Source organism: Chaetomium tenue, assembly GCF_020726465.1.
Source record: "Chaetomium tenue strain MPI-SDFR-AT-0079 chromosome Unknown F5144scaffold_2, whole genome shotgun sequence".
In the NCBI taxonomy this organism is placed as follows: domain Eukaryota; kingdom Fungi; phylum Ascomycota; class Sordariomycetes; order Sordariales; family Chaetomiaceae; genus Chaetomium; species Chaetomium tenue.
This window is the reverse complement of record NW_027117330.1, coordinates 3,645,646-3,670,205: the sequence shown is the minus strand read 5'-3', so window position 1 is coordinate 3,670,205 and position 24,560 is coordinate 3,645,646. Positions and strand designations below refer to the sequence as shown.

The 24,560-nt window shown below is 56.5% G+C and overlaps 8 protein-coding genes across 8 annotated transcripts; 5 read left to right on the top strand and 3 right to left on the bottom strand.

Annotated features, from left to right (window-relative positions):
* Positions 1-979: 979 nt before the first annotated feature.
* F5144DRAFT_545422 (uncharacterized protein) lies at positions 980-5,862 on the top strand (the record flags this gene model as incomplete). The annotated part of the gene is made up of 12 exons (XM_066787362.1): positions 980-1,024; positions 1,077-4,164; positions 4,523-4,562; positions 4,599-4,630; positions 4,719-4,721; positions 4,804-4,821; positions 5,056-5,063; positions 5,203-5,294; positions 5,408-5,460; positions 5,525-5,595; positions 5,636-5,672; positions 5,822-5,862. 12 exons carry the CDS (start codon positions 980-982, stop codon positions 5,860-5,862), a joined length of 3,528 nt encoding a protein of 1,175 aa, XP_066646918.1.
* A 1,355-nt stretch (positions 5,863-7,217) lies between these two features.
* On the top strand, positions 7,218-7,901 carry F5144DRAFT_545421 (uncharacterized protein; the record flags this gene model as incomplete). Its single annotated transcript, XM_066787361.1, has 2 exons — positions 7,218-7,437; positions 7,504-7,901. The coding sequence occupies 2 exons, from the start codon at positions 7,218-7,220 to the stop codon at positions 7,899-7,901; spliced, it is 618 nt and encodes a 205-aa protein (XP_066646917.1).
* Positions 7,902-8,372: 471 nt separating this feature from the next.
* Positions 8,373-9,797, bottom strand: F5144DRAFT_481666 (ATP-NAD kinase-like domain-containing protein; the record flags this gene model as incomplete). Its single annotated transcript, XM_066785298.1, has 1 exon — positions 8,373-9,797. The coding sequence occupies one exon, from the start codon at positions 9,795-9,797 to the stop codon at positions 8,373-8,375; it is 1,425 nt and encodes a 474-aa protein (XP_066646916.1).
* A 1,208-nt stretch (positions 9,798-11,005) lies between these two features.
* F5144DRAFT_563303 (acyltransferase-domain-containing protein) lies at positions 11,006-12,690 on the top strand. Its single transcript, XM_066788367.1, has 3 exons — positions 11,006-11,352; positions 11,415-11,863; positions 11,927-12,690. The coding sequence occupies exons 1-3, from the start codon at positions 11,176-11,178 to the stop codon at positions 12,303-12,305; spliced, it is 1,005 nt and encodes a 334-aa protein (XP_066646915.1). The 5' UTR covers positions 11,006-11,175; the 3' UTR covers positions 12,306-12,690.
* A 1,543-nt stretch (positions 12,691-14,233) lies between these two features.
* On the top strand, positions 14,234-16,675 carry F5144DRAFT_483102 (uncharacterized protein; the record flags this gene model as incomplete). Its single annotated transcript, XM_066785372.1, has 6 exons — positions 14,234-14,440; positions 14,661-15,017; positions 15,645-15,764; positions 15,828-15,897; positions 15,961-16,217; positions 16,349-16,675. 6 exons carry the CDS (start codon positions 14,234-14,236, stop codon positions 16,673-16,675), a joined length of 1,338 nt encoding a protein of 445 aa, XP_066646914.1.
* A 3,009-nt stretch (positions 16,676-19,684) lies between these two features.
* On the bottom strand, positions 19,685-21,091 carry F5144DRAFT_482888 (uncharacterized protein; the record flags this gene model as incomplete). The annotated part of the gene is made up of 5 exons (XM_066785360.1): positions 19,685-20,213; positions 20,296-20,465; positions 20,516-20,598; positions 20,653-20,883; positions 20,935-21,091. The coding sequence occupies 5 exons, from the start codon at positions 21,089-21,091 to the stop codon at positions 19,685-19,687; spliced, it is 1,170 nt and encodes a 389-aa protein (XP_066646913.1).
* A 1,819-nt stretch (positions 21,092-22,910) lies between these two features.
* F5144DRAFT_563288 (DHBP synthase RibB-like alpha/beta domain-containing protein) lies at positions 22,911-24,239 on the top strand. The gene has a single exon (XM_066788365.1). It carries the CDS (start codon positions 23,242-23,244, stop codon positions 23,968-23,970), a length of 729 nt encoding a protein of 242 aa, XP_066646912.1. The 5' UTR covers positions 22,911-23,241; the 3' UTR covers positions 23,971-24,239.
* A 35-nt stretch (positions 24,240-24,274) lies between these two features.
* On the bottom strand, positions 24,275-24,547 carry F5144DRAFT_451726 (uncharacterized protein; the record flags this gene model as incomplete). The annotated part of the gene is made up of 1 exon (XM_066784950.1): positions 24,275-24,547. A coding segment is annotated over one exon (273 nt), but the record flags the coding sequence as incomplete, so codon positions are not given.
* Between the last annotated feature and the right edge of the window lie 13 nt (positions 24,548-24,560).

Sequence of the window (24,560 nt, the reverse complement as noted above, 5' to 3'; positions counted from 1 at the left end):
TCGCTGCGTCTCATTCGGCACTCCTTCCGATAACATGCTGCTTGCCTTTGATACTGTGTACTGTGTAGTTGGTGTAAGAGATTGATTTGACGGCTGCGTGAATCGGGAGGGAATCGAGCAGAGGTCTGTGGGGGTCGCATACTTTTCTCACCCGGTTTGGGGTCGTTTCTTGGGTAATGGTTACCACCTTCGAACAATTCGACTCCCCAGGAACCTTGCGATTGGTGCATGTCCAGCCGCCCGGCGAGAATGCCGATGGCCGTTTAGAAAATTGAAGCGAACTTGAAATCCACCAAAACCGTCTTTTTCACGATCCACAAGCAACTTCAAAATCAAGGTGGCCCCACCACTGCCCGGCAAAGTCCATTCAAGGCTTACTTCCATGGAAGCATGGATTGCCCGTAGGATCAACGGCCCAACAAGCCGGGGAGGTCCTTACTGTGTGAGACTCGAGACTCGAGACTCGAGCACTCGAGCACTCGAGGCGTCGAGGTCTCGGGAGGCGTTGCAAAAGACATCCGATTTCACTGCCCCGGTCGATCAACGTTGGAGCCTCACTGGGCTGCTCGGATTGGGTTTGCTTGGTTTGACCCGATGTTCCTGACTCACTTTTTTATGTCGAAATGGGACGCTGCATTTTGTACTGCCATGTACCTTGCATCGGCGCTGAACGGCTTGCCACAGGCCCACAGTGCTGGAGCGACCTTGTAGAGACTCATTTCATTTCCTCGACCCGCACACGCCGCAGCACCCGTCCCAGCCAAGGTGCGCTGGAATGGAACCGACACTGTGCTCGAATCGTCCCGTCAGCCGCCAACCCAAAAATCCGCTTTTCTCCTTTTAAACACAACCAACCGACTGCATCGCCTCGATTCGGACCCCCCAGCATTTAGCACGGCATTTCCTTGGGTCCCGCCGCCACGACTACTGTGTCAAGGCGAAACCTCCCCGCTACAAAGTATATACCCTCGAATCCCACATGTGCGATCCCAGGCCGACTGTGATCGTGTACGACTTCTTGGCCGTCACCCGAGGAGGAAAGGAGAGGACGTGATCGCTTGGAATTTTGGGGAAAGTTAGCCTCTGTGCACTCCCTCCCTCTCCCCCACCACGCCCGCCGCCTCGACCCCCCAACCCCCCTCGTTGGCCTGGCCCAGAACTCGCTTCTGGGTCACTGGATGCGCATGCCTCGCGCGTCAAATTCAGCAAAGCGACACCAGGCAGCGAGCAATCAGCGCGACACCCGCCACGAGAATGGCCTGGTAGGCCCCGGCAAGCGCGTCATCAAGCGAAAGAGCCAAACCCAGCTTGATGACGGCTCCAAGCTCGCCGTCGACAGCGCATCGGTGCCGCCCGTCCCCCCTCTTCCCACTACTCTGAATGGTTTCGCCACACATTTCGACGACATGCCCCCCGAGCACCGAGCCACCGAGCTGCTGCGCCGCGGCTCTCTGGGCACCTATTCCGAGTCCTCGTCCACCGATTCGCTCCCCGCCCCTTCCGCGCATGATGTCTCCGAAGCAACCCATCGGCGGATCGATGTCAACGATGCGAAGAATACCAATGTGCACCGCGATCCGGGCCCCCTGGATCTTGCCATCACCGTGCTCCGGTCCTGCCCCCTCGCCGACACCATTGCCATCTTGATCATCCTCATGCAGGCGTCGCCCGCTGTCTTGGCCACCATTTACATGCTCTTCACTGTTCTCACTTTTGTCCCTCCGGTGACCACCAGCTCGGGTCTCAGTTTCACCGAGATCTTTGACGGCAGTCAGGGCATCCCCTCCCTGTGGACGTTGATCTGGATGGATGTTATCATGTTGCTCATATGGTTGTTTCTCTGGGCGCCGGTCCAGCAGTTCATACTGGATCTCGCCCAAGTCGTCATCTCGTATACGTTAGGAGGTGGAGGAACATCTCGGCAGGGAACGACCCCCGGTATCGTGCTCTGTGTTGGCCTTGTCGGCGTGACGCATTGGATTCAAAAGTGGAATGGGCTGTCTCGGTTTACAACAATATTTGGTTCGAGCCGTCTTCTAACTTCCGACGCCGAGCCGAGTTTACGGATGTTCGATAAGAAGGGCCCCTACGGATGGGTGAGGAGCGTCTTGGCGATCCACATCCTCACGCAGGGCATTGTTCGATGCATCCGGGAATGGTATTTGCGCAGGGAACGACGGGACTTGCAGTCACAGGGCCTTTTAGACCCCGAGTCTGGCAAGACGGTGTCGTTTCCAGGAGAAGGATGTTCCGATGTCGCCCTCATGGCGGCCGACAGCGATGCTCACCTACAGACAAGCGCAGCCCATCTCACCAGCAAGAAAAGGAGGAAACAGAGCGCCCAGGTCAGGATCAAGCAGCCGCTCTGGGCAGCACTTGCTAGCACCAAGATTGTCATGGTTAAGGAGTATGAGTTGTCGCACGCAGCAAGCGAGTCGGCCGGCTCCAATGCCACGGACATTCACAATCTTGGAAACGCTCCCTTTCACACCCAACCCGAACAAGTCTGGATCTGCTACGTCGGTTGTGACGAAGTTTGTTTTAACACCAGCCACTTTCCGGATGTTGAGGATGACGACGTGCCGCTCGAAGAGAGCAAGCAGGGGATCGACGCTTCCAAGCCATTCTACGTCCGGGTCAACAAGGCGATTTGGCAGCCGACTCGAATTATCCCGATTGAGAACCCAGAGGAGGAAAATTACGAGGGCACGCGCTGGACCGGCGACATTTATGGTCTGACCCCTCTATCCAACTACGAATGCGAGTTCATCAGCACACGGACGGGTGAGGTGCTGTTTTCGACAAGCATTCGAACCGTTGCAGCGAAGAGCAAGGACACTGAAACTGCGCCCACAACCAAGCCGCGGTCACATTCGCGCCATGACTCCCCCGCCACAACGCTTCGAGCCTCGATCGCGGCAGCCGAGGTGAAGCTGGCCGACGAAAAGGCCCGCCTCAAGGCTGTCCGGAAGGACAATAACCGGAAGCTCAATGCTACCCGGAAAGAGATCGAGAAGCTCACATCAGCTGTTCAAACAGCCGGTGGTGACGACGAGAAATTGCGACAGAAGATCGCCCAGAACAAAATCCAGGAGAAACGTGCCGAGGAATCTACCTGCGAGCTGGAGGCCCAGCTCAGGGAGCTTGAGGCAGTACCAGAGAAGCTTGTCAAGGAGCACCGCGCGAAGCATGACGAGTGGGCGTCGGAGAAGGCCAAGTTTGACAAGGCCCGGGCATCGTTCAAGACTTTCAAGTCATCGATCGACAAGCAGATCAAGGCTCTGGATGAGGAGAAGGCCACCCTGCAGGCGAAGAGGAACAAGATCGCTGCTCGTATCGCCAAGGTTGACGACGAGCACGCGCGCATAACGGATGCGAATGCCCGGGGGTTAAACGAGGCCGAGCGGCGTCGTCAAGAGCGCGCCAACCTCGCCGCGGAACTGGCGCGAGCCGAGCAGAATCTCCGAGACAGAGTCCAGGCCCTGCGCCTCAATAACGCCACCAAGCAAGCCCAAGTCCACGCCATGGCAGCCCACATGCAGGAGTACCTAGCCAGCTTCCAAAAGGAGCCCTCGTACGACATGGCCCCGCAGCCGAACCACTTCACGTCCGCCGGGCCGTGGGCAACCATCCCGGCCCCCCAGTTCAACCCGCAGCCCGCATGGCCACCGGTATCGATGCCCATGTCCACCCACGCCACGCCGCTCATGGCCCACGCCCAGCTCTCCACCTTCTCGACTCCGATGCAAGCCGCCCTCAGCACCCCGCCGCGGCCTCACCGCATGCGCGGCCGCTCTTCTTCCATGCTCAGCGACGTCTCGGGCTTCACCCAGTCCACCGACGAAGACGACCACGACAGCGGCAACAGCCTCAACAACGCGAGCACCGTCGTCGGCGCCCCCATCGGCGCCGCCCACCATTACCCCCGCCGCGGCGGACTCCTCGGCGGCAGCAGCAGCAACAACAACAACCCGTACGGCATGCCGACCGGCACGGCCACCACCACCACAACGCTACGGGGCCCGCCCCCCGGCTTCCACGTCAAGAGCGGGTCGGCGTTTGGGTCAGGATCGGGGTCGGGGTCGTTGGGCTCCGGCTCTGGCGGCTCGGGCTTTGGGTCTGGCGGCTCGGGCCGCAGTAGCGTGCGCTCAGGCAGTGGTAGTGGTGCGTCGTTGGGTGCGGCGGAGGCCGTTAGTCCGATTTGAGGTGCCCGTGGCGTGGTCGTGGCGTGGCCGTGGCCGTGGCCGTGGTGTTGGGGAGGAGGTTGTGATAGGTCTCTTCTCTGCGTCGGGCTAGCTGTCTGTCTGTCTGCTGTGGATGGGTTGGGGTTGGATTGGCTTTCTCTGTGTTTCTGGTGTCGTGAGCAGCGCTGGGTGGCTTGCTTGTGTTGGGGCGGCGTGTTTTTTTTTTGTTGATTCGTTCGCCCCTGCCGAGTAGGTGGTCCGTAGATGATGCATTGGATGTACCTAAGCGTTGGTCAATGCTAAAAGTTGCTCTTTTTTGCCTTACTTTACCTTGCAAGGGGCTGATGCCTTCTTGCTTTCCGTCGGTCAGCCCATTTTGTGTGTGAATGTTGCTTTGTTGCGCCCTTCTGGCAGGCAGCAAGGCTGTTTGTTTGTGGTTGTGTTGAGTGAGGGAAGGAAGCTTTACCCCGCCCTGTTGCTGCTTGTGCCTTTTTGAAACATGGTTGCTTCCTGTGCTGTTGTGGCCCTCCGAAGACTGTATGTAGAAGGCTGATTCACTGTGTGTTGCTTTGACTGAGTTGTGACGGAATCTGTGAGAGGTTGGACGAGTAATGCACAGTAGACATCCTGGTCAGGGGTAAGAAGAATGGTCGGGTTGTGACCCTGAACACATGTTTAAGTTGTCTCACCCTCGCCTTTTTTTCTTCATTGGGTTGCGTGTGGTTCGCTGTGCCACAGGGTCTTGTATGCAGTCGGGTCATGAGTCGCAGCCATGGTTTATAGGCTTGTCTTCTCAAGTGCAGTGGCCAAGGCGCCATGTTGTTTATGACGCTGGATGGCTGAGCAGAGTCGGGTCTCTAGCTTGCCACAGGCAAGGGAGTAAGTATTTAGTAGGGTGTTAAGAAAGGGATACAATGGATATTATACACCCCGGATCCTCTTCAGAATAGTTACTTGTGTAGTCGAGTCACATGATGGGTTTCCTGGAAGACCCCTTGCTTTAAACCTTGAACAACAGACTCAAAAGTGCCTCAACGCTCGCCCGGAAGTCCCAATAAATGCTATGAGTTATGAGTACAGACCCTTAGTGTCGTTCAGCGAGCAGGCCCAGTATGTGACCCGGCCAGGGAACCCCATCCTGCTTTGGCATGCGGGCTCATCAGCCCCGGCTCCCTCTTTGACACCGTCATGACAACACCCAGGTTGTCAATACATTGAACCAGCCCGGCAAGGCAATTCCAACAAAACCAGGAGTGCCGGTGGCTTAGTGGCAAGTGTCAACGTTGCCATGAAAGTCCTTGTCCCCCAGCTACTACGCAGAGGCTAACTGTTCAATCCAGCAATCAACGTGGTGGTGGTAGTTTCGTGTGATTTCGTGCATTTCTTGTGTGAGCCCGGCCGCATGAGGTGGGTGCGTGTTTCAGGACAAAATAACAAAATAACAAAAATAGAGGAGGGAAAAGCAGAGGAGAAACACAGCACAAGATTGTAAGTGTACATATCCTCTTCCTGGCACTGGCACTGGCACTCCAATTTTTTGAATCACTTTTCTCTCTCCTGTTTCTTGGTTGCTGTATCGTGCTCCAATCTCAAAGGAGTTATTGGACTTTGACATGAATTCTATAATGTTAAATAAGGTGTGTTCTCAAGCGTCGTCACTGTCTTGTCCTTCATGTAAGGTACCGAGCAGCACTTCGCATCAATGCCATTAATAAAGCTGAGCGCCAAACCAGGGCAAGCAACCAACAGCGAAACCGAAGACACAAGCAAACATCGGAGCCCCAACACAATCATATGTCTCTTGGCATCGCCTTGGTGGTCGGCCTCGGCATCGGGCAGCTGCAGCTGGGCGATGTCCAAGGACAGGAAAGGCAGGAAGTGGATGCGGGGAGACAGATGGGGCAGGGGTGCAGGGGCTGGCTTCCCCGCAGAATTGGCCTAAGCCCCTGTCTCTCATCGGGACGCTAGCTGGATTTGGGGTTCACGGCCCGCTTTGCATGTCAGGGGAAGGAGGGAGGGAGGGGGGTGGTTGCCACTTCATTCGACCTTCTTCGTCTCCTTGAGTAGCCGTGTTTCTGATGAGAGGATGTTCTGTTGACGAATTGATGCGCGGGTATGGAAAAGGGGTTGTCAGTATGGTATTGATTGGTGACGGTTGAGTTCAGCAGGGCATCCTTGGGTACTTTTTATGTGAATATTCCAACCAAGTCATCGAACAGGGACACCGGCAGGCCGGCAGGCCGGTCACAAACATTGCCTCATGTGCTTCTATGGAGGGGGTTGGCCGGAACTCGGCCTTGTTGGTGGACAATATCGGAGCATAAACAATCTTAGCGACCAACCCAACAGACCAACACAAACTAGGGTCATCCTGTCCAACACGGGCAGTTCCCACCACGCCACTGTTGCAGACGGAAGAATTAATCTCAAAATAGGACTTCCTCTGTGTCAGCTTGAGGAACCGGAGGTACGCTTTCGAGCTACACAATCAGCTGAAAGGTCGGGGAGGACAACTGTTTCGGGCAGTCATTAAAAAACCAGACAGCCACACCGCGTATTGGGGCCGAGGTTCCCCTTCCCACGATCATATGCAACGTCCCACTTCCCCGGATTCGATCCTTCGACTTGGCTGACGGTCCCTGTGGCGCTCAATCTGGGGGAAGTTGCATTCAGGAACAGGGAACCCTCTCGCCTCCCATCGGGTTTATCCCGACCAGCCAATGAAGGACTTTCATGCGGCCATCTCCCAACATCGTCACGGAATGTTGGACACAGTGTCTCCACCCATCCCCAGCGCCGAGCTGGATCATGTTCGTCTGGTCTGTCATGACACGGGAAAGCGGATTCTTGGCTGTGATGTAAGGCAAGACCTTGCCGTATAAAAGACCGTCCGCCGTCCCTAGGCTCGCCTTGTCCTCCCTCTTCTCTCCCCATCACACTCGTTACGTGACCAGACCAGGTTATAACCAGACGCTCGTTGTCTCAACCTCTTTGCCTTTTGCACATAATACCACATCCCTCCAAACCGCCACGATGAAGTACAGCACCGTCGCCCTTGCCCTGGCCGCCGCCTCGGCCTCGGCCCAGGACATCTCCATCTTCCCCGAGTGCTCCCTGCCCTGCATCATCGACGGCATCGGCACGACCTCGTGCGAGGCCACCGACTTTGCCTGCGTGTGCAAGAACATGGAGGCCATCAAGCAGGCCGCCACCCCCTGCGTGGTGGACAAGTGCGGCATTGATACCGCCTTGAGTGCGTCCACCTTTCCCCCTTCCCTCTCCACCACCACCCCACTAACACCTCCCCCCCCCCAAACAGACAAGGTCCTCCCCGCCACCGAGAAATTCTGCGCCGACGTCGGCAACGGCGACGGCGGCGACAGCAGCAGCGAGGCCCCTCCCCCTCCCACCACCACCCTCGCCACGGTCACCACCTCGACCCCCTCCGAGACCGAGACCCCCGGCGGCGGTGACGACGACGACGACGATGGTGAGGACGACGGTGATGACGACGACGATGAGCCGACCGAGACGGCTTCCTCCGGCGGCTCCATGGTCACGCCCGGCCCCACCGGCAGCGCGATTCCCTCGCCGACTGGTGGTGATGATGATACCCCGCCGCCGGCGACGTCGTCGATCCAGACGGCGGGCGCGGCCGTGGTGGGTGCGGTGGGCAGCTTTGGCATGATGTTGTTGGGTGCTGTTGCGGCGCTGTGAGTGGGTGAGTTGGGCTAGCTAGCTCAGCTCCCTGGGATGAGGATGGGGCTGAGGTGATGACATGCCATCTTTGGGTGGTGGTATGTAGTAGGAATTAATGAGCTGTGATGAATGGAATAATGGCTTTTTTGAAATGCTGAATTTGTGTCCTTTGAATCGTGGTGCTGTTTGGTGATTTCTCTCTGGGAGGTGAAGTCGGCACTGGGCCTCAATCATTCTGTAATAAGACCGCGTGCTGTTCCATACTGTGAGGGCCTCTGGGGCTGCGTGGGTTTGGTTCAGATCGACTTATACTGGCGGGCTAGAGAGCGTTGGCTATAGTTTAGGACAAGGTCCAAATCGGAGTCGGCAAAGTCATCTCAACACCCACCGAACCAGCAGACACGCCGGCCTCCATATGCAAAATTTATTTCAGGGTATCAAGTTCTCTACCATTCCAGCCCATGCCATACAAAAAAAGCCCATCCCCTCCTACGGCTCCTCAGGCGGCTCCCCAAAGGGATAGTTAAACTTCAGCAGCCCATTCAACCCGCCCACCCACGAATCATCATCCTCCGCAATACCATCCCCCTCAGCCCCCCTCGTCGACGACGCACGAATCAGACACGGCACGCCGCCGCGCCAGCCCTCGCGGCCCTTCTCGAGGCGCTCCCCCTCCACACGCACCTCCATGCCGATGGTGACGCCGACGCGCCGCTTGCCGTCGATGCTGACGGGCAGCTCGCGGCCGCGGTTGCGCCGGCTCAGCTTCAGCACCACCTTGGTGTGCAGCGGCAGGACCAGCGGCCGGAAGCTGAGGCTGCGCGGGCTGATCGGGGTGATGAGTAGGGATTTGACGAGCGGGTGCACGATGGAGCCGCCCGCGCTGAGCGAGTAGGCTGTGGAGCCGGTGGGGGTGCTGATGAGGATGCCGTCGGCTACCGCCTCGGTGAGGAAGTGCCCGTTGACGTAGATGTCGATGATGGCTAGGTGCGGGTGCGAGCCGCGGTCGATGGATACCTCGTTGATGGCGTGGAGGTGGGGTGGGTTTGTGGTGGTGTCGGTGCCGGTGCTGCCACCGCTGCCGGTGCTGGTGCCGAGGTCGGGCTCGGCGACCGTGGTGGGCAGGAGCTGTTCGTTGATGTTACGGCCTTCGCTGTCGTAGATGCCGACCCGGAGGCGGTTCCGGAGAAGGACCTTGGAGGTGCGGCTCAGGCCCATGCATTGTCCGTTGCCGCGGACGTTGTCCCAGCCGGGGAGGGGGACGAAGCCAGACGTGGCTCCAGGTTGCGTGCCTGGTACGGCTGCGCTGGTGTGCTGGTCCCCGAGATCTTCGATCGCGACGGAGCAGCCACTCATGTAGCATTCCCTCCAAGCACGCTTGTATTCGCTGAACTTCCACTCGCCTAGGAAGCCGAGGGTGCCCATGCTGAAGGATAGTATCGGCGGCACGCTATTGTGCATGGAGAACAGGCTCGCCGCGCGCAGGATTGTTCCGTCGCCACCCATAGTCGTGACGAGATCGATCTTTTTCGCAAACAGCGCCGGGGCATCGTTCGGATCGGTTGTGTAGATGGGAAACGGCAGTGTTTCGTGGATGTCGTTGGCGATGTGGCTCTCGAAAATGAGGTTGAGCCCCGGGTAGTTGTTGTATATGTGCTTCGCAAACTCGATAGCTCTGGTCGTGACTCGGGGTGCATGCAGCTTGGGCATCAGCAGGATGTTCTGGGGCGGTTGTGGCCAGTGTAGCGAAAGCAGCGACGAGGCTTTCGTCTGTTGGTAATGGGGAACGGTCCGGTCGGGGAGTGAGGCGACATCGAGAATCTTCCTATGAGCGGCCGAGATGGAGAACAGCCGGTATCCTCCAGCTGTGCTTCTTCCTCCAAGCCTCCAACAACTGCCTCTGAGGGCGACCATGGTGGGGTATTTCAAGGCCATGGCGGTGACAAAACGGGAGCGGCAGTTTCGAGCCAGAAATGAACCTGGCATCCCGACATGGCGCTGGTGACGGTTGTTCTCTCTGGTTGCGATGTCGGCGTGGTGTTGAAGCTCTGGGTCAGGTTCCGTCTGGTATTTTGGCGGCGATATCTCCGAAGCTCGCGGGTTCAAGATGGGGTCGTTTGGTGGATCTGATTTCCAGTGACGAGCAACGGAGTTGTGCCCTTGTGATCTGAGCCGACAGTACCCACGTAGGCCGCTCTAGACCCAATCACGGCGCACGGAAAGCAACCAACTCCGACTGGGCCCTGCAAGGTGCGGGAATGGAGCAAGTCAAGCTCATGACAGGCTGCCAGCAGTGGTCGGCATGATGGTGGTGGGGCTTGCTGCAGGGGACATCCGCACACTCAGCAGCTTGACAGCAGCAATCAGCAATGGAGCACATGCATTGTTCTCCATCACGCAAGTTGGTCAATCCCGTCACCGACCGACTTGGAAAATGCCCACCTGATCAACCTCACATTGTTCCTCGAGTCTTTGGTTCCCTCATGGGCTAAGTGACATTGACGATGCCGTCATCAGCAGCTGCGCCACACGAGGTTTAAAACCGTTGGGCTTTTTTTGCTGCAAGGCTGTGGTTGTGTACTCGTTGGTGAAATCTGTGACGAGCTGCCCGAGTCTTTGCCTCTTTGTCTCTTCGTAATTCGTACATGGTACAACACGGTAGTTTCCATCTCACCGGAAGTGTCGGTCATCGACCCTGCAGCAGTGGTGCACCAGCTCAGCTTGCGCCGTCGGTGCCTGTCCTTGTGGCTGGGTACCTCCCTTGACCTGCCTTGGGTTCCATGTGGTCAACCGCTGCATTTAACTCGACCTACCACAAAACCCGGCCCACCATCCGCCCGTCTGATCTGACCGCTCTCCTCCTCGATCGACCTTGAGTTTCGCAATCTCGTTTTTGCCCCTCCGCTGGCTGACCGACGCCTCCCTTGCTTCGCTTCCCCGGATCTCGACCCGAAAGCTTGGCACTCATCGCTGCAGACGAGGTCTGCGTCATTGCGCGCCGAGTCAAAATGACGGCCCAAGCCAAATCGTTGGCTACGGCGGTTCCGACTACAGACCACCCGTCGGGTCGAGAAAAATATGGCCAGGTAGTGCAAGTCCTCCGGACTGTCTCGCTTGCGCTCTACTTCCTGGCTGGCGCCACTGCGTATGCACCTCCTACCGACCCGCCCCTCCCCCGATGCTGCTTGTGGCCTGTAGCTGACCTGGATGATGATGGAACCACAGTATCCACGCAACCCAGCTTATCGGCGCGCCCCTTTACTGGATCAACCGCGAGCTCTACTATGCCTACATGTCCCTCACCAAGCAGTCCTTCGGGCTGCTCATCACCACCATGACCCACTGGTGGGGCCCGACCACGATACGCATCAGCGGCGATGCCTCGGTGGCCGATCAGATTCGCAAGACGGAGGATGGCTTGGTGGAGTTTTCGTTCCCCGAGCGCATGGTTATGATCGCCAACCACCAGGTGCGCAACACGGCTATGGGTTTGGGTGCACAGCTTGCGGGGGGCTAACATGACATGTGCAGATCTACACCGACTGGTTGTATCTGTGGTGGGTCGGCTACGCGAATGCCCCCAAAATGCACGGCTCTCTCTTTATCATCCTAAAGGAATCCCTGAAGTACATCCCCATTGTTGGGCCTGGCATGATGTTTTACAGCTTCATTTTCATGTCGCGGAAGATGGCCATCGATCAGCCCCGGATGGCCCACCGTCTACAAAAGCTCAAGACATTGCACACGGCGCCCGACGGGAAGAAATATCTTGATCCGATGTGGCTGTTGTTGTTCCCCGAGGGCACCAATGCGTCGCAGAACGGGAAGAACAAGTCCGCAAAGTGGGCGACCAAGATTGGCGTGAAGGACCCGGAGCACATGCTGCTCCCCAGGAGCACCGGCACCTACTTTTGCCTCAACGAACTCAAGGGCACCGTTGACTACGTTTACGACTGCACCGTAGCCTACGAGGGGGTCCCGTACGCACCCTTCCATCCCCTGTTGACTTATGAGCGTACCAGCTAACAATCCCTCCTCCCCAGCCGTGGTAAGTTCGGTGAGAGGATCTTCACCCTTGCAGGAACCTACGTCAAAGGACAGACACCCAAATCGGTCAACTTCTACTGGCGCCGCTTCCGTATCGACGACATCCCGCTCGACACCCCGGAGGAATTCGACATCTGGCTGCGTGAGCGGTGGTACGAGAAGGACGCTCTCATGGAGCAATATGTGTCGACCGGCCGCTTCCCCTCGAACCCTGCCGAGGCCGTCACAAAGGGCCAAGAGCCCTTCCTCGAGACCGAGGTGCGGACAAAGTACCCCTGGGAGTTCCTTCAGATTTTCAGCGTGCTCGGCGCGTTTGGTTTGATGATCAACTTCTTCCTCAAGACCTGGAACCGTTTTGTTTCGGTGCTATTCTGATATCCTGAGCTTCGGCGTTTTGGCACGAGATACCCCTCCACTCTCACCTGGATTATGCTTATACGGACGCGATGCGATTTATGAGGAGGGGAAGGGGCGGGCATTGGCGTTTGCACTTTGGTTTGCTGAGATCGAGATTGGTTTTGCGCAGGGACTCTTGGAAACGGGATTCCTGCGGTTGACCCAAGAAATACAGCTGGGTTTGCATTCGATACCTTGGGTTGGCGTTCTAACGGGCGGAGGAAATGGATCATACGGGGAAGAACGAGTTTGCCGGTGGTATATCCTTTTTAGAAACACTACCTACATGGTATATGGAGTATGGATTTTAACGCACCTCTCAATCCTGAGGATCAGGAAACGGTTCGGCCTCTTTTCCTCCGTGACTGACCTCGGCGTATTTAGTGATAAGTCTGCTCAAGTTCGAAGCGTCGCTTAATGTCGGCCGGCACCGCTCTCGAGAGTCGGAACGGTACCGGAGCCATGGGTGGAGATATCCCGGTTCGGCATCGTGACAACCGCTCCGATACCAGACACCGCTCGGCACGGGAGAGAATGGACGTCGACATTCTTCAACGGCCATATGACCTCGTGCATCTGTCGGGAACCAATCGGGTTCATGCTCCCTCCCCCGGGGGTAGCGGACCCACGGGGCGACTCCAGTTCATGCACAATGTTGGCCTAGATTTGGAAGGACATCCCTCACTTCTCGTGTTCTGCATGGAAGCTGCGGCTCTTGTTACCCTGCCTTGTTGGGCAAAGGGCGTCTGGGCCCGGCCGAGGGAGCTGTTGGAGGCGTTCTCCTTGGCCAGGCACCTCGTCGGCACTCGTTGGTTACACCGCTTCCATTGTCGAAACCTGCAGCATGGCCCGGGTATGGTTACCGGGACTAGAGAGTGCCAGTCTGGCCAGCCTATAGGTGATATTGGTTTGTCAACCCTCGACCGCTGGCTCATGCTGCTGTCGTGATGCGACGAGAAGGCAAACTTGCGACTTGGGAATGTTCCAGACCGCCAAAGGGGGATGAATGCTTAGAGCGTCTTGGCTCCGGACTTCGACTTACACACAAACCGTATTCCCGGAAACCGTCTCCACTTGAGGTCGGCATTCACGCCGAGCATCATGAGCATGTTGAGCAATGAAGTCAGTATCATGCTTCGTTCTCATACATTCTGAGCATGCTGGTTGCTGCCCTCAAACCTCCGTTTGGATGTGCATCGAGCATCACAGCCGGCACGGGAAACAGGACCGCTTAAGCGACTGAGAACCCACTCTCGCCGATGCCCTCCAGACCGGACGATCTCTAACCAGGGCTAGACCTTGACCCACGTTCGCCGATGAAACCGGAGGGCCATCGGACCCCTCGGGCCCGGCGCTACGGACCGTCATCGGAGGGCAATGACACATGGACTTTTCGAGACGGGAAGGCATTCAGTCAATGGCAGTCCAGCCAGAAAGGGGATGCCGACCAAGAATCGTGCAAACTGCACTGTATGCCCTCAATGGGGCCGATTGTGTGCTTGACTAACAGGGAAGAGGACTGGACGGCGGCTGCCATGCCCTGCACAGGATGCCATTGTGCTAGCCGCAGACATGGCTTTCGCAGGAGCGCAGAATGAAATGGTGATCTAGAATCCTTCAAACTGCGCTCTCACCAGAAGTTGGCCAAGCCTAACAATCCCCTACTTGTCGTCATATCGGAGGCCAGTGTCGGATCCTTGCCAGAGGAGGGTGAACGGATTCCCAATTCCGAGGACGGTATAAAAGGGAGCTGCCATGCTCGAATTGTATCTGTACCAAAAGCTTGTTATCCATAGCCCAGCGCCCCTGAATCGCCGATACAAACACCTTTGCCGTGCCAGTCACCACTGGTGTTGACTCCGCCCTTTCCCATCGGTCATCATTTGTTGCCCTCTCCTATCACAACCATGGAGAAGGCGATTCACGATGAAGGGGCCGAAAAGAAAGGCCCCATCGTCACGATCTCGAGTAGTAGTAGCAGCACGAAAAGCGAGACTGCGCCATCCTTGACAGACAATCACCGACGCTCGTTCTCGCCGGCCTCACCACAAATAGACTACACCGTCGTCTCGTTCGAACCCAACGACCGTACCAACCCCCACAACTGGTCAACAGTAAGCTCCTTTCGTCTTCTCCCTCGACAATACCCACTCACCTGCCTTGTCCTTCCCCCTTCCCCTCCCCTACCCCTTTCCAACCCCCAATTGCACCCCTCAACCAACCCCGACCGACCTTTCTATCACTCCCTAACCCCTTTATCCCCCCAAACCTCACCCCCAACCCACCACACCACACCCAAGCTAACACCCTCCCCCCTTTCCCCAACGCCAACAGCTCACCAAAACCCTCATCTTCCTCTCCGCCTTCCTCTCCACCACCACCACCTCCTTCTCCTCGACCCTCCCCTCCAACTTCGCCCCCTCCCTCCCCACCATCTTCGCCATCCCCCACCCCTCCGGCCCGCAACGCGTGCTCCCCGCCTCCCTCTACCTCGCCGGCTTCGTGTTCGGCCCCCTCGTCTGGGCCCCGCTCAGCGAGTCCCCGCTGGTGGGGCGGTGGCGCGTGTTGGTGACGGGGGCGGGGTTGTTCGTGGTGATGAGTTTGGGCCAGGCGGCGGTGAGGGAGGGGGATTGGGTGGGGTTTTTGGTGTTGAGGTTTTTGGGGGGGGTGGTGGCGTCGCCGCCGGTGAGTGTGTTTGGGGGGGTGATTGCGGATTTGTTTGAGGGGGAGGTGGTGAGGGGGAATGTGATGATGTGGTGGTGAGTTTGGGGCTTCTTTCTTTCCCTTGTTTGCTTTCTGGTTGTGAGTGGAGGGGAGGGGAGGTGGTGTGTTGGAACTTGATACTTGGGGAGGCTTAAGCTTGTTCCTAGGGATGAGAGGCCTTGGTTGGTGACGGATGGAGCCGAACAGCTCAGTGAGACTAACACCATCATCAGGTCCGCAACAACATTCGTTGGCCCACTGGGTGCCCCGATATTGGCCGGCTACGTGAGCACCGCGCTAGGATGGAGGGCCGTCTTGTGGTAAGCATGCTTTTGTTTGCTTTCTCTTTCCCCTTCTCGGCGTCGAACTGCTGCTAAGTTGTGTCTCAGGATTGCGCTGGCTCTGGCCGTGGCCTCGTTCATCGGCGTTCTCCTCATGCCCGAGACACTGGCGTCTACTATCCTCAGGAGAAAAGCGGCACGGCTGAATAAGGAGCTCCCAGAGACGGGGAAGCTCTTTGTAGCACCGTCAGATCTGAAGCAGGAGAGCGCTTGGTCAGAATACGTGAGTGAGACTCGTAACAAGACGGGCGACCCCTGGATGAGGTGATTGAAGAACCCGACTGACATTAGCACAGAAAACGACCTTATCGAGGCCATGGCGTCTGCTCTTCGGGGAGCTGGTGGTCTCACTCTCATGCGCGTACCTGGGCTTTGTCTACGCCGTCTTCTACATGTAAGTTCATCGTGGACCCCCTACCGCTCCGCCCCGTCACTAACACGCCCAAGGCTCCTGCAGATCTTCCCGCGCATCTTCCAAGGCGTATACGGCTTCACCCCCGGCATCTCCGGCATCATGTTCACCATCAGTAAGCCCACCACCCCCAAGCCTCAACCCCCTTCCTTACAATACTGACACCCGCCCGCAACAGTGGGCCTCGGTACGGCCATCGGCAGCTGCCTCTTCGTATGGTACGACGGCGTGGCGCCACGGCTGAGCGCAAAGCACCCGACCAAGCGCGAGGAGTACCTGCGGCTGCCGCTCGTGTGCGCCGGCGGGCCGGTCTACGTCGCCGCCATGCTGTGGCTGGGCTGGACCGCGCGCGCCGACGTCCACTGGATGGTGCCGCTGTCCGCTATGATCCCTTATGGTTTGGCTTATCACTTGATCTATGTGGGTATTGTTAACGTGAGTCAACCCCTTTTTGTTTTGACCACTTAACCTCTTTGACCCCCATCCCTTTCCCCTAACCCCCACCCACTCACCCCCTTAACCCACATCCTTCCACCACCCCCCAATAACCATCCATCCACCACCAGTACGTCGCCGACGCCTACGGCATCTACTCAGCCTCCGCCCTCGCCGCCATGAGCATGACGCGCAGCGTGCTCGGCACCCTGCTCCCACTCGCCGTCGAGGACATGGCCGACGGCTTGGGGATTGCGTGGTCGTGCACGCTGCTGGCCGGGGTCAGTGCCGGGCTGGCGCTGGTGCCGTTTGGGTTTGTGGCGTTTGGGGGACGGATTCGGAGGGGGAGTCGGTTTAGTGCGGCGTTAAGGAAGGGGGGGGTTGAGGAGGGGGGTGAGGGTGCTGGGGTTGGGGTTGGGGTTGGGTTGGGGAGGGTGACGAGTTTGTCGGCGGTGTGAGGCATGGGGTGGTGGGCGTTTCCGGGAGGTGTGAGGGGAGGGAGTGGTGTTTCGGGGCAAGACTGATACGTGAAAAGCTGGTATGCGTGTTACGTGGGGGGGCATGGAGCTCCGTTTTGAAAAGATAGACGGTCTGGAAATAGAAAAAAGGATATTTACGGTTCAAAAGTTACCTCATCACCCGGAATACGTCACGGAACAGGATCGGGCATAGCCGAGACTGACGCAGGATATCTCCGGGAACGGGGCCAAGTTAGGACCCTTCGGTCTTCTGACTTGTCTTGCACCCTCAGGGACAGCTTGTCTGTATGTAGGAAGTCAAACTAGGTAAAGCAAACACGCACGTGTGCGGGGGTGGGAGAGTGGGTGCCCCACGACGGCAGTAACTTTGAGTAAATATTGAATAATGGTGACAGGAGCGGAGTCCGGTGCGCCGGCTAGGAAAAGGGGTTGCTTGGAGGGGGGATGCGTGTAAGAAACCCACGGCGGCCCATCCATCCACCCCCACCCAGCCATATTGGAATCGATATTGAATTGCGTGTCAATGTACACTAGCTTCCGCGCCGTAGCCGCGGCCCTGAAGAGTGAAATTGAATGTTGCACTGGCTGCGTCGTCGTCGACTCGTTGGGGGCATGGGATCTCGCTCATCTCGGTAAGAAGCTGCACCATGTATCACTTTCGATGTCGGAGATTTTGCATGTGCGGGGTTTCCTGCATTCAGTTGTGTAACGTGGCATTCGCTACTGGTCCTTTTCAAGTCCTCGAGTCGCATGGGAGGATCTGTTGGGTGATGCAGCTTCCAAACCGTTAGTCAGGGCTTGTAAAATATGCTCGATCGCCAACTGCATGCAACTAGCTTTCAGGTATCACCACGTCACGCGTATGTGGCCGTTTAAAGTATAGTAAGTTAGTGGTGGCTGGATTCGTACCTACGAACTCCTTTCCTTTTGTCTCAGAGTTCCACCAGACGGTGTTAAGGCCCTTGAGCACTTTGCATGTCATTGTCAGATATGCCCTTGCGATTGAAGGTACAAGTGGGGTCTGCTTGAACCAACTCGTAAATCTTGGGGATGGCCCGGGGAACAAACAATAAGTGAGGGGAGTGACGGGGACGGGTACGTGCCGGGAAGGGTGTGGTAGTAACCGTATCAGCCTTTGTGTCCGTCGATATTATTCGCGATATCGGCAGTTAACGAGATGTTGGGTTCGATCTATCAAAGGCCAAGGCGTGATAGGAGGCACTCCTACCCCGGAATACGCCGCTGGTGGAAACAAACCTGGGGGTGCGGTTAAGGGAGGACCAGGGGTAGGTGAGGAAACACTCGATATCAACGAATAGGGGCTTCGAACACATTTGTTGTACCGGTATAGGACTGCGGAAACAAACACCAAGCGGCCTTTATTTGGGAAGAAGGATTGGTTCAACCAAAACCCTGTACGGAAGGGTTCATGCTCGCTTCCAGGCCTCGCTCGGCCCGAAACCCTTCGGTGCTTACGCGCGGGCCGCGATTGCATTAGACCAGAGTCGGTACCAGGTATGTCACAGTATCTCAATGTCCAGGCTGGGGGGGGGGGGGGGGGGGGTTCAGGAACGGGCGATATCCCGCGGCGGTGGACAAGGTCAGCAGTGAGAGATGAAGGTATTCAACGGTATGGTAGTGACATGGAAAGGGACTCTCTACCTTGTTGTTCTACATAGTCAAAGTGATTCGGTAACTTCGTTCAAGGCGATATCATCCACCCATCGCGACGGGAGGACGGGTTAAAGACTCCCCGCCGGCTCCTTGGATGTTAAATTAGAAGGGCGGCGTCCGACCAGTGCTGCCACCGGAGGATGCCCAAATCAAGTAGTGCCCGGCGGTGTAACCAGGATTCCTGCAAAGGATTTGACGCGGAGCATCCTGTTGGTTAGCGAAGTATTCGAGGAGGGTGTCCTGACGCGGATTAAAAGGTCTGGGTGCCGCGGCGAGCCTGTTCAGATGACTCCTGACCTTTGGGGGGCTGTACCTCATAGGAGGAAACTAGGCGTTTGTCATCCACACGGTATTCTGATTAATCAGAGCGACAGCGGTTGATCTGTTGTTTGTTTGATGTCGACAGGGAATCGTCAGTGGTGGTTGGGCCTCGTCACCCAAAGATGCCCGACATAAACCCCTTAACCCCGGCGAGGGGGGTACTTTGGTACAGACAGCGGTTCCTCCGTGATAGTCCGGTTGTGGCAGTGGGGTTGAAAAGATGTGACCCTCACTTATCTTCAAAGCCGAGCCCAGGCTGGATGGATCATTGGTTGATAAGTGAGCGTTAACGGCGGCAACTCTTGAATATAGCTCATGCCTGCCTTAGTCAATATGGCGCTCAACTTGCCAAGTATTGGTTGGCGGGAATGGAAAGGTGGCGAGGAAGAGGTGGCCCGGCAAGGGCACCTACTGGAAGATCTACGGCTTCGCTATCCACTTGCGGGAAGCCAGGATATAGACAGGGGGCCGGCTGTCATGTCGTAAACCCGGGGGCATGTCGCGAGAGCCGAAGCCGGGGCAATGTGGCCACCGGTTCGTCTGGTCCTTACTGGAGAGTGGGGTGGGTGGGAGCTCACTAACACCGGACCGATGATGCAAGCTAAGATGCGGGCATATCATTATGGGTACCCAAAGCTAACTGGTACGTCGTAATCATGATTTCTGCGCTTAGGCCGGGCGGAGGATCTCCATTCCCCTGCCTCCCTCGCACCCACTCCCTCCGAGAACGGGCCGCAGCCCAAACACATTGCGTGGTGGCAAGGATTTGTAGCCAGGTGCAAAGAAAGGACATAATAGTCGTAAGAATTGGACAGAAATGCAGTGAGATCGTCATCTGGTGCCAAGTCTTTGACTGGTGCGGCCGTGTCGTTGAAAAAAAAGGGATGAAGACAAAAGTCTGAGGACAAAAGAACGCAACCTCTGCTGGCAATTTCGGACGTTGTGAACTGGATGCAAAAGTACGTAGAGATACGGCAATATCCGCGGCATGTGTCAAGAACTCACATTGTTGACATCACCGCCGTCGTCGAGAACGAAAGCCGCCGAGCCGGCTGTGTATTTGGGTGGCTTGTACACAGGGGTCGGCTTCACCGGATACTGTTTCTCAAGCTCGGGAAAGCCGTTGCCGTCAGGGCCAAATGCGGCCTCCCAAGGCACCCGCATCGACTGCGGGATTGTCCAAGCTAGCTTTGAATTCCGCAGCCACAAGCGGACAAAATGACGGCCAGGTCCGTCGCTAGGGTCGACATATGAGTCGCGGGCGTGGAGAAGGCTCAGGTTGTTGATGAAGACCATGTCGCCCTGCTTCAGGTCCAGACAATATTGATGTTTAGATGCCAGGGCGGAAAGAATCTCGAGAGAATTGAGTTGTAGAGGGCTCAGAGCCGGAACACAGGATTCGGAGCCCGTCTTGGCGGTTGCAGGATGGAGTCCCAGCCGGCCTGGGTCGACGCTGATCAGGATCTTGTCCTCGGAAACATGTAGCAGGGGCGCAACGATATATCGCGGTGGGTTTCCCGATCTGTGTTTCAATGGTTAGAAATGTCTCGGACATTGAACAAGATGTGTGACAGAAGTCAAAATCAAAACTGGCTCAGACTTACACTTGAATCGGCCAGCTCGGGTGACGTAGCGTCTCCAAGGCTTCCGGATACGACGCGGCGAGCTCTTTGTAAATGGTCCACGACGATGCCACGAAGGTATTCCCGCCAGTCTCAGCCAGCGAGCGGGAGTGCAGCGCGAGGATATCGGCTCCCATGTCACAGTGCCAAGCCTGTTGCCGCGTCTAGTCAGCGAAATGAGGCTCTAGGATGTTTCCAAAACCGAACTTGCCAGGCTGGTAGTTGTGTGAATGCCATGGCGCATCTCGGGGGGCGTGGTCCAGATCTTGGACTCGGTGACATGAGCTATTGTAATCCAGTCAGTATCGGAGTTAGATACCAAGGGAGACAACAGCCTACTCAGCATGGTGCCTTTCTTGTCTTGGATGCCCCTTTGCTCGCCAATGTAATTGGAAGTTGCCAAAAAAATGATCATGTTATCTTCGGCATTGTACTCCCGTGGGTCGATCCCCCTCACGATGGAGAAACCCCGACCTTGATGGATATCGATGCAAGCACGGGTAAGCTGCGCTTGGATTGTCGGAAGGGGGAAGCTCTCCTGCGTCACGGCATCTGGGCTGAGCCCAAGCTCTATTCGCAGTCAGTTGTTGTCCGGAGCCCCAAGAGTAGGCTGTTACCGACCTCTGAACTTTTTCAAGGCATTTCTCACTTCGGCGGCCCCTCGGTCGCCAACTTGCGTGACGTGCTGAGCTGGGCCGGCGGAATCTTGGGTGTTGACCAAGTCATCGGGCGTCCAAGACATTGGGTGAGAGTCCATGATCGAAAGCCCTTCAGCCATTCTACTAAGGCCGCACGAACTGGTATCAAATTTGGGTAAAAGGATGATATTGTAGGGATTCGTAGGACAGCGATGGCTGGATGACACTCGAAGTGTTCTGGGATGGGGGGACCGCGACTGGTGTGGGACACTGATAACTGCTCCATATTGTCGGGAGACGACGAGATCAAGTATTTTGCACCTCCCACCGCGGTGGGGTCATCGCGGAAGCGACGATGTGAGAGCGTGCGGTTGGTCGGCCTGGCATGTCGTTCTCTTCTCCTCTTCGGATGGGTTGTAGCCCAGAGGGAGGGGGCGAAGGATGGAGTGGTGGGTTGCCCAGCAGCGTCGAAAACGGCGATTCGTTCTGATCGTTCTCCGTCGAGGGGATGGTAGTGCCGGTTGAGGGGTTGGGGGGTTCGTGTGAATCCCGTTATCGCGCGGGGGACTCCGGTATCGTCGTTGTCATCGCCACGGTTATTGGGGCTCGGCAGGATGGCAGGAGAGCAGATGGTCAAGAGGGAGTTTGGGTGGGAGGACAGTTGAAGCAGCCAGGAGTCCGAGAACGAAGGGCCACCTGACACACTGAGCGAGCGAAGGGGCCCCAGGGGGGTTGACAATAACTAACCACAGCAGTGCAGCGGCACTCCAGTACCCGCCGCCAAGGGGGGTTAGGTACACCCCTGGCGAACCCGGGGAGAACAACGAGCTCATGGTTCCTGTGACTCGCTTCGGACCAATGGGTCCCGCAGGACGCTGGAAGCACTCCTCGAGAACACCGCGAGTCTCTCGGACGAATAGACAGTGTCGGTTTTCGTCGGGGTAATTGTTCCCATCGTCGGGGGAGAATCGGGGGATGCCATGCGGATAGAGTCAAGCGATTTCAGGTTTGAGCCCATGCCAGGATACGGATTGCATGCTTACCTCGTCGTGCTCATAACCATCCAATAGCGGCGCCCTAAGAGACCGGCGAACCCAGAACCCAGATTCAGTTGAGCCAGTTAGTTTCCAACCTCCTTTACTAGCGCATCGAGCAGAGCCGCGGGGGTTGAAGCGTGGCGGATCCCCAAGACCCAAGCGCGAAACACATAATCAGATGATGCCGCTGCTCTTTTACTCGTCGCGCTCAAGTGAGGGCCCCAATTCCGACTCACGGCCTTGCCTGAAGGAGGCCAGCTCCCGGGGAGATCTTGCCGGATCGGAACGGTCCGCCCGCGGGGCCCACGTCTTAAACTCGCGATGGATCCTGCATTCATCCAGCATCACACACATGCATCGCGACCGTCGCCGTCTTCATCTTCGTCCATGATGTTTGTATGTAGGACGTGATGGGGTAGTTTTGTGGCCAGCTGATTGACCATTGTCGTGGTTATGGTCATGATTCATGAAACTCATGCTGCACGAGTCCGAGCCTCGTTAGTTATCTCATCGCCCAGATTCCTGCCGATCTTCAGTTTGCAGTTCCACTGATTATGAACCGGCGTGACCGGGGATGCTCCCGAGACCTGACGTGATGGGGAAACATGGATCTTCGGAACTTTTACTCCACACTGGCTGTTGGCCTTCTTCCGAGTGGCTTTGTGTAACCTAACACAGAACCATCTTAGCGACATTCCATGGGCTTGGCAGGAATGCGAAAATGCAAAAATGAAGAAACAAAATGAACTTACGAAAGAAACAAGAAATACTTGTACAACAAAGTCGTGACGGGGCCCATATCAAGAAAAGCCACGACAACAGTTCGTGTTGGCGTGAGGGGATTGCATTCCAATATTTGCGACTGGGTTTTGCCAGTGCAAGAAACGCGGAAACGCGTGGCCCTGGGCTCCGTACCTAATCTTCTGCTTGATGGTCCAGGCCATGTTGGCAGGAACGACTCGACAATTGGCTGGGCGCTTGGGTTCCGTTGGGCTGCAATACACATTACATACCAAATACAATACGAAACCCAGGGTACGTAATCGGTAACCAAAGCTTCTCTCAACTACAGCCACTCAATGTTGTTGATCGGAGTTCCGAAAGTAACAAAATACCTTGATCCCGACCTTCTTTCGGAACGCCGACTCCAGCAACACCACTCAGGTATTGTATTTAACACATGTAGACCAACCACTTTCGTTTCCAACTGTAACCATTATTTTCATTTTTGAATTCAAATCCTCACCAAATAAATGGCCCCTCGCACAATTCCAGAACCAGACAGTGTGTCAAATGTCTCCCGTGACGCCCAACAAGCGTATGAAACTCTCAAATCCGGCGGAGTCGTCGTCGTCCCAACCGACGTGGGCTACGCGCTCTTGACGAGCACCCAAGCCGGAGTTCAGAGAATCTTCACCGCCAAAGGCCGTCGACAAGGCCACAACCTCGGCATCATTGGAACCTACCAACAGCACCGAGAAATCCACGTGTTGCCCGAATCTAAGTTTGAGTTCACTCGCGTCCTAACCGAGGACATGGGCATGATAATCAGCATCATCGCCAAATACGACCCCACTAACCCGCGCCTGGCAGCCCTGGGCCAAGCCACACTCTCCCAGGTCACCAGGGGCGACACAATCAGCGTCGCCATCCCAGAAGGGCCGTTCTTACGCGAGCTCGGCCGGCTTTGTGATGCGGACCCGCAGGGCACGCTGATGTTCGGTTCCTCAGCGAACCTCACAGGGCAAGGGCAGCGGTTCCGCGTTGAGGATATTGAACCTGCCGTGCTGGAGCATGCCGACTTGGTGGTGGATTACGGCCTGCAGAAATGGCACACGTATGGCTTGGGCGCCGTCAATTTTGATGTTGAAAACATGAAAGTCTTGAGAGCGGGGGCTGGATACGAGGTTTTCAAGGACAGAGTCAAGAGGTGGTTCCCTAAACTGTTGGAGGAAGCAGGGGTAAACCTAGACGAGGTCTGAAGCATGTCACTAAGTTGTCGAAATTGGCCCTCCCTATCGAACTGAGAATCAACCAGGCTGGCCACGTAAAGAGAGCAAGAAAAGTCTTAAACTAGAGAATTGGATAAGCAAATGCGTTGGTTGCAGAGGGCAAAGAGCTATAGAATAATTAATGTAACTAAGTTCAGAGATAGAAGTTGTCAAGTGGCAACCCATCTAGGATTTCGAACTTCTGCCTTACAACTTACAGGCTTGTCTGCGAGCCAAAGCTGCAAGAGATTAAAAAGAGCATAGTTGCCTGCCATACTGGAGGCACGTGTTAGTCAAGATCCCGAGCCAGCCGTACTAGAATAAACGGAAGGCGGGCTAAGACAAGAAATATAAAACCCGGGGTGCTCGAGGCCCGTTCGATGCCGAGTGCCCGGAGCATACGTGTCGCAGCCAAGGGGAGCACTCCTCCGAATGAGCTCCTGAAGAAGGTGTTGCCAGCAAAGACACTTGCCACATACCTCAGATATGCCTCGCCGAGGTAGTTGAGGACCGACTGGAAGGTGAGGTAGAACCCCGGTGCGAAGAAGGCGGTTCCAAAAATTGGCACACAGCCCAGTGCC

Bases quoted from the DNA above. Each gene is read 5' to 3' on its own strand.
- F5144DRAFT_563303 (XM_066788367.1), top strand. From the start codon at position 11,176: ATGTCCCTCACCAAGCAGTCCTTCGGGCTGCTCATCACCACCATGACC. The intron at 11,353-11,414 runs GTGCGCAACACG...TGACATGTGCAG, and splicing joins TTATGATCGCCAACCACCAG to ATCTACACCGACTGGTTGTA. The intron at 11,864-11,926 runs GTACGCACCCTT...CCTCCTCCCCAG, and splicing joins GTAGCCTACGAGGGGGTCCC to CCGTGGTAAGTTCGGTGAGA.
- F5144DRAFT_563288 (XM_066788365.1), top strand. From the start codon at position 23,242: ATGGCCCCTCGCACAATTCCAGAACCAGACAGTGTGTCAAATGTCTCC.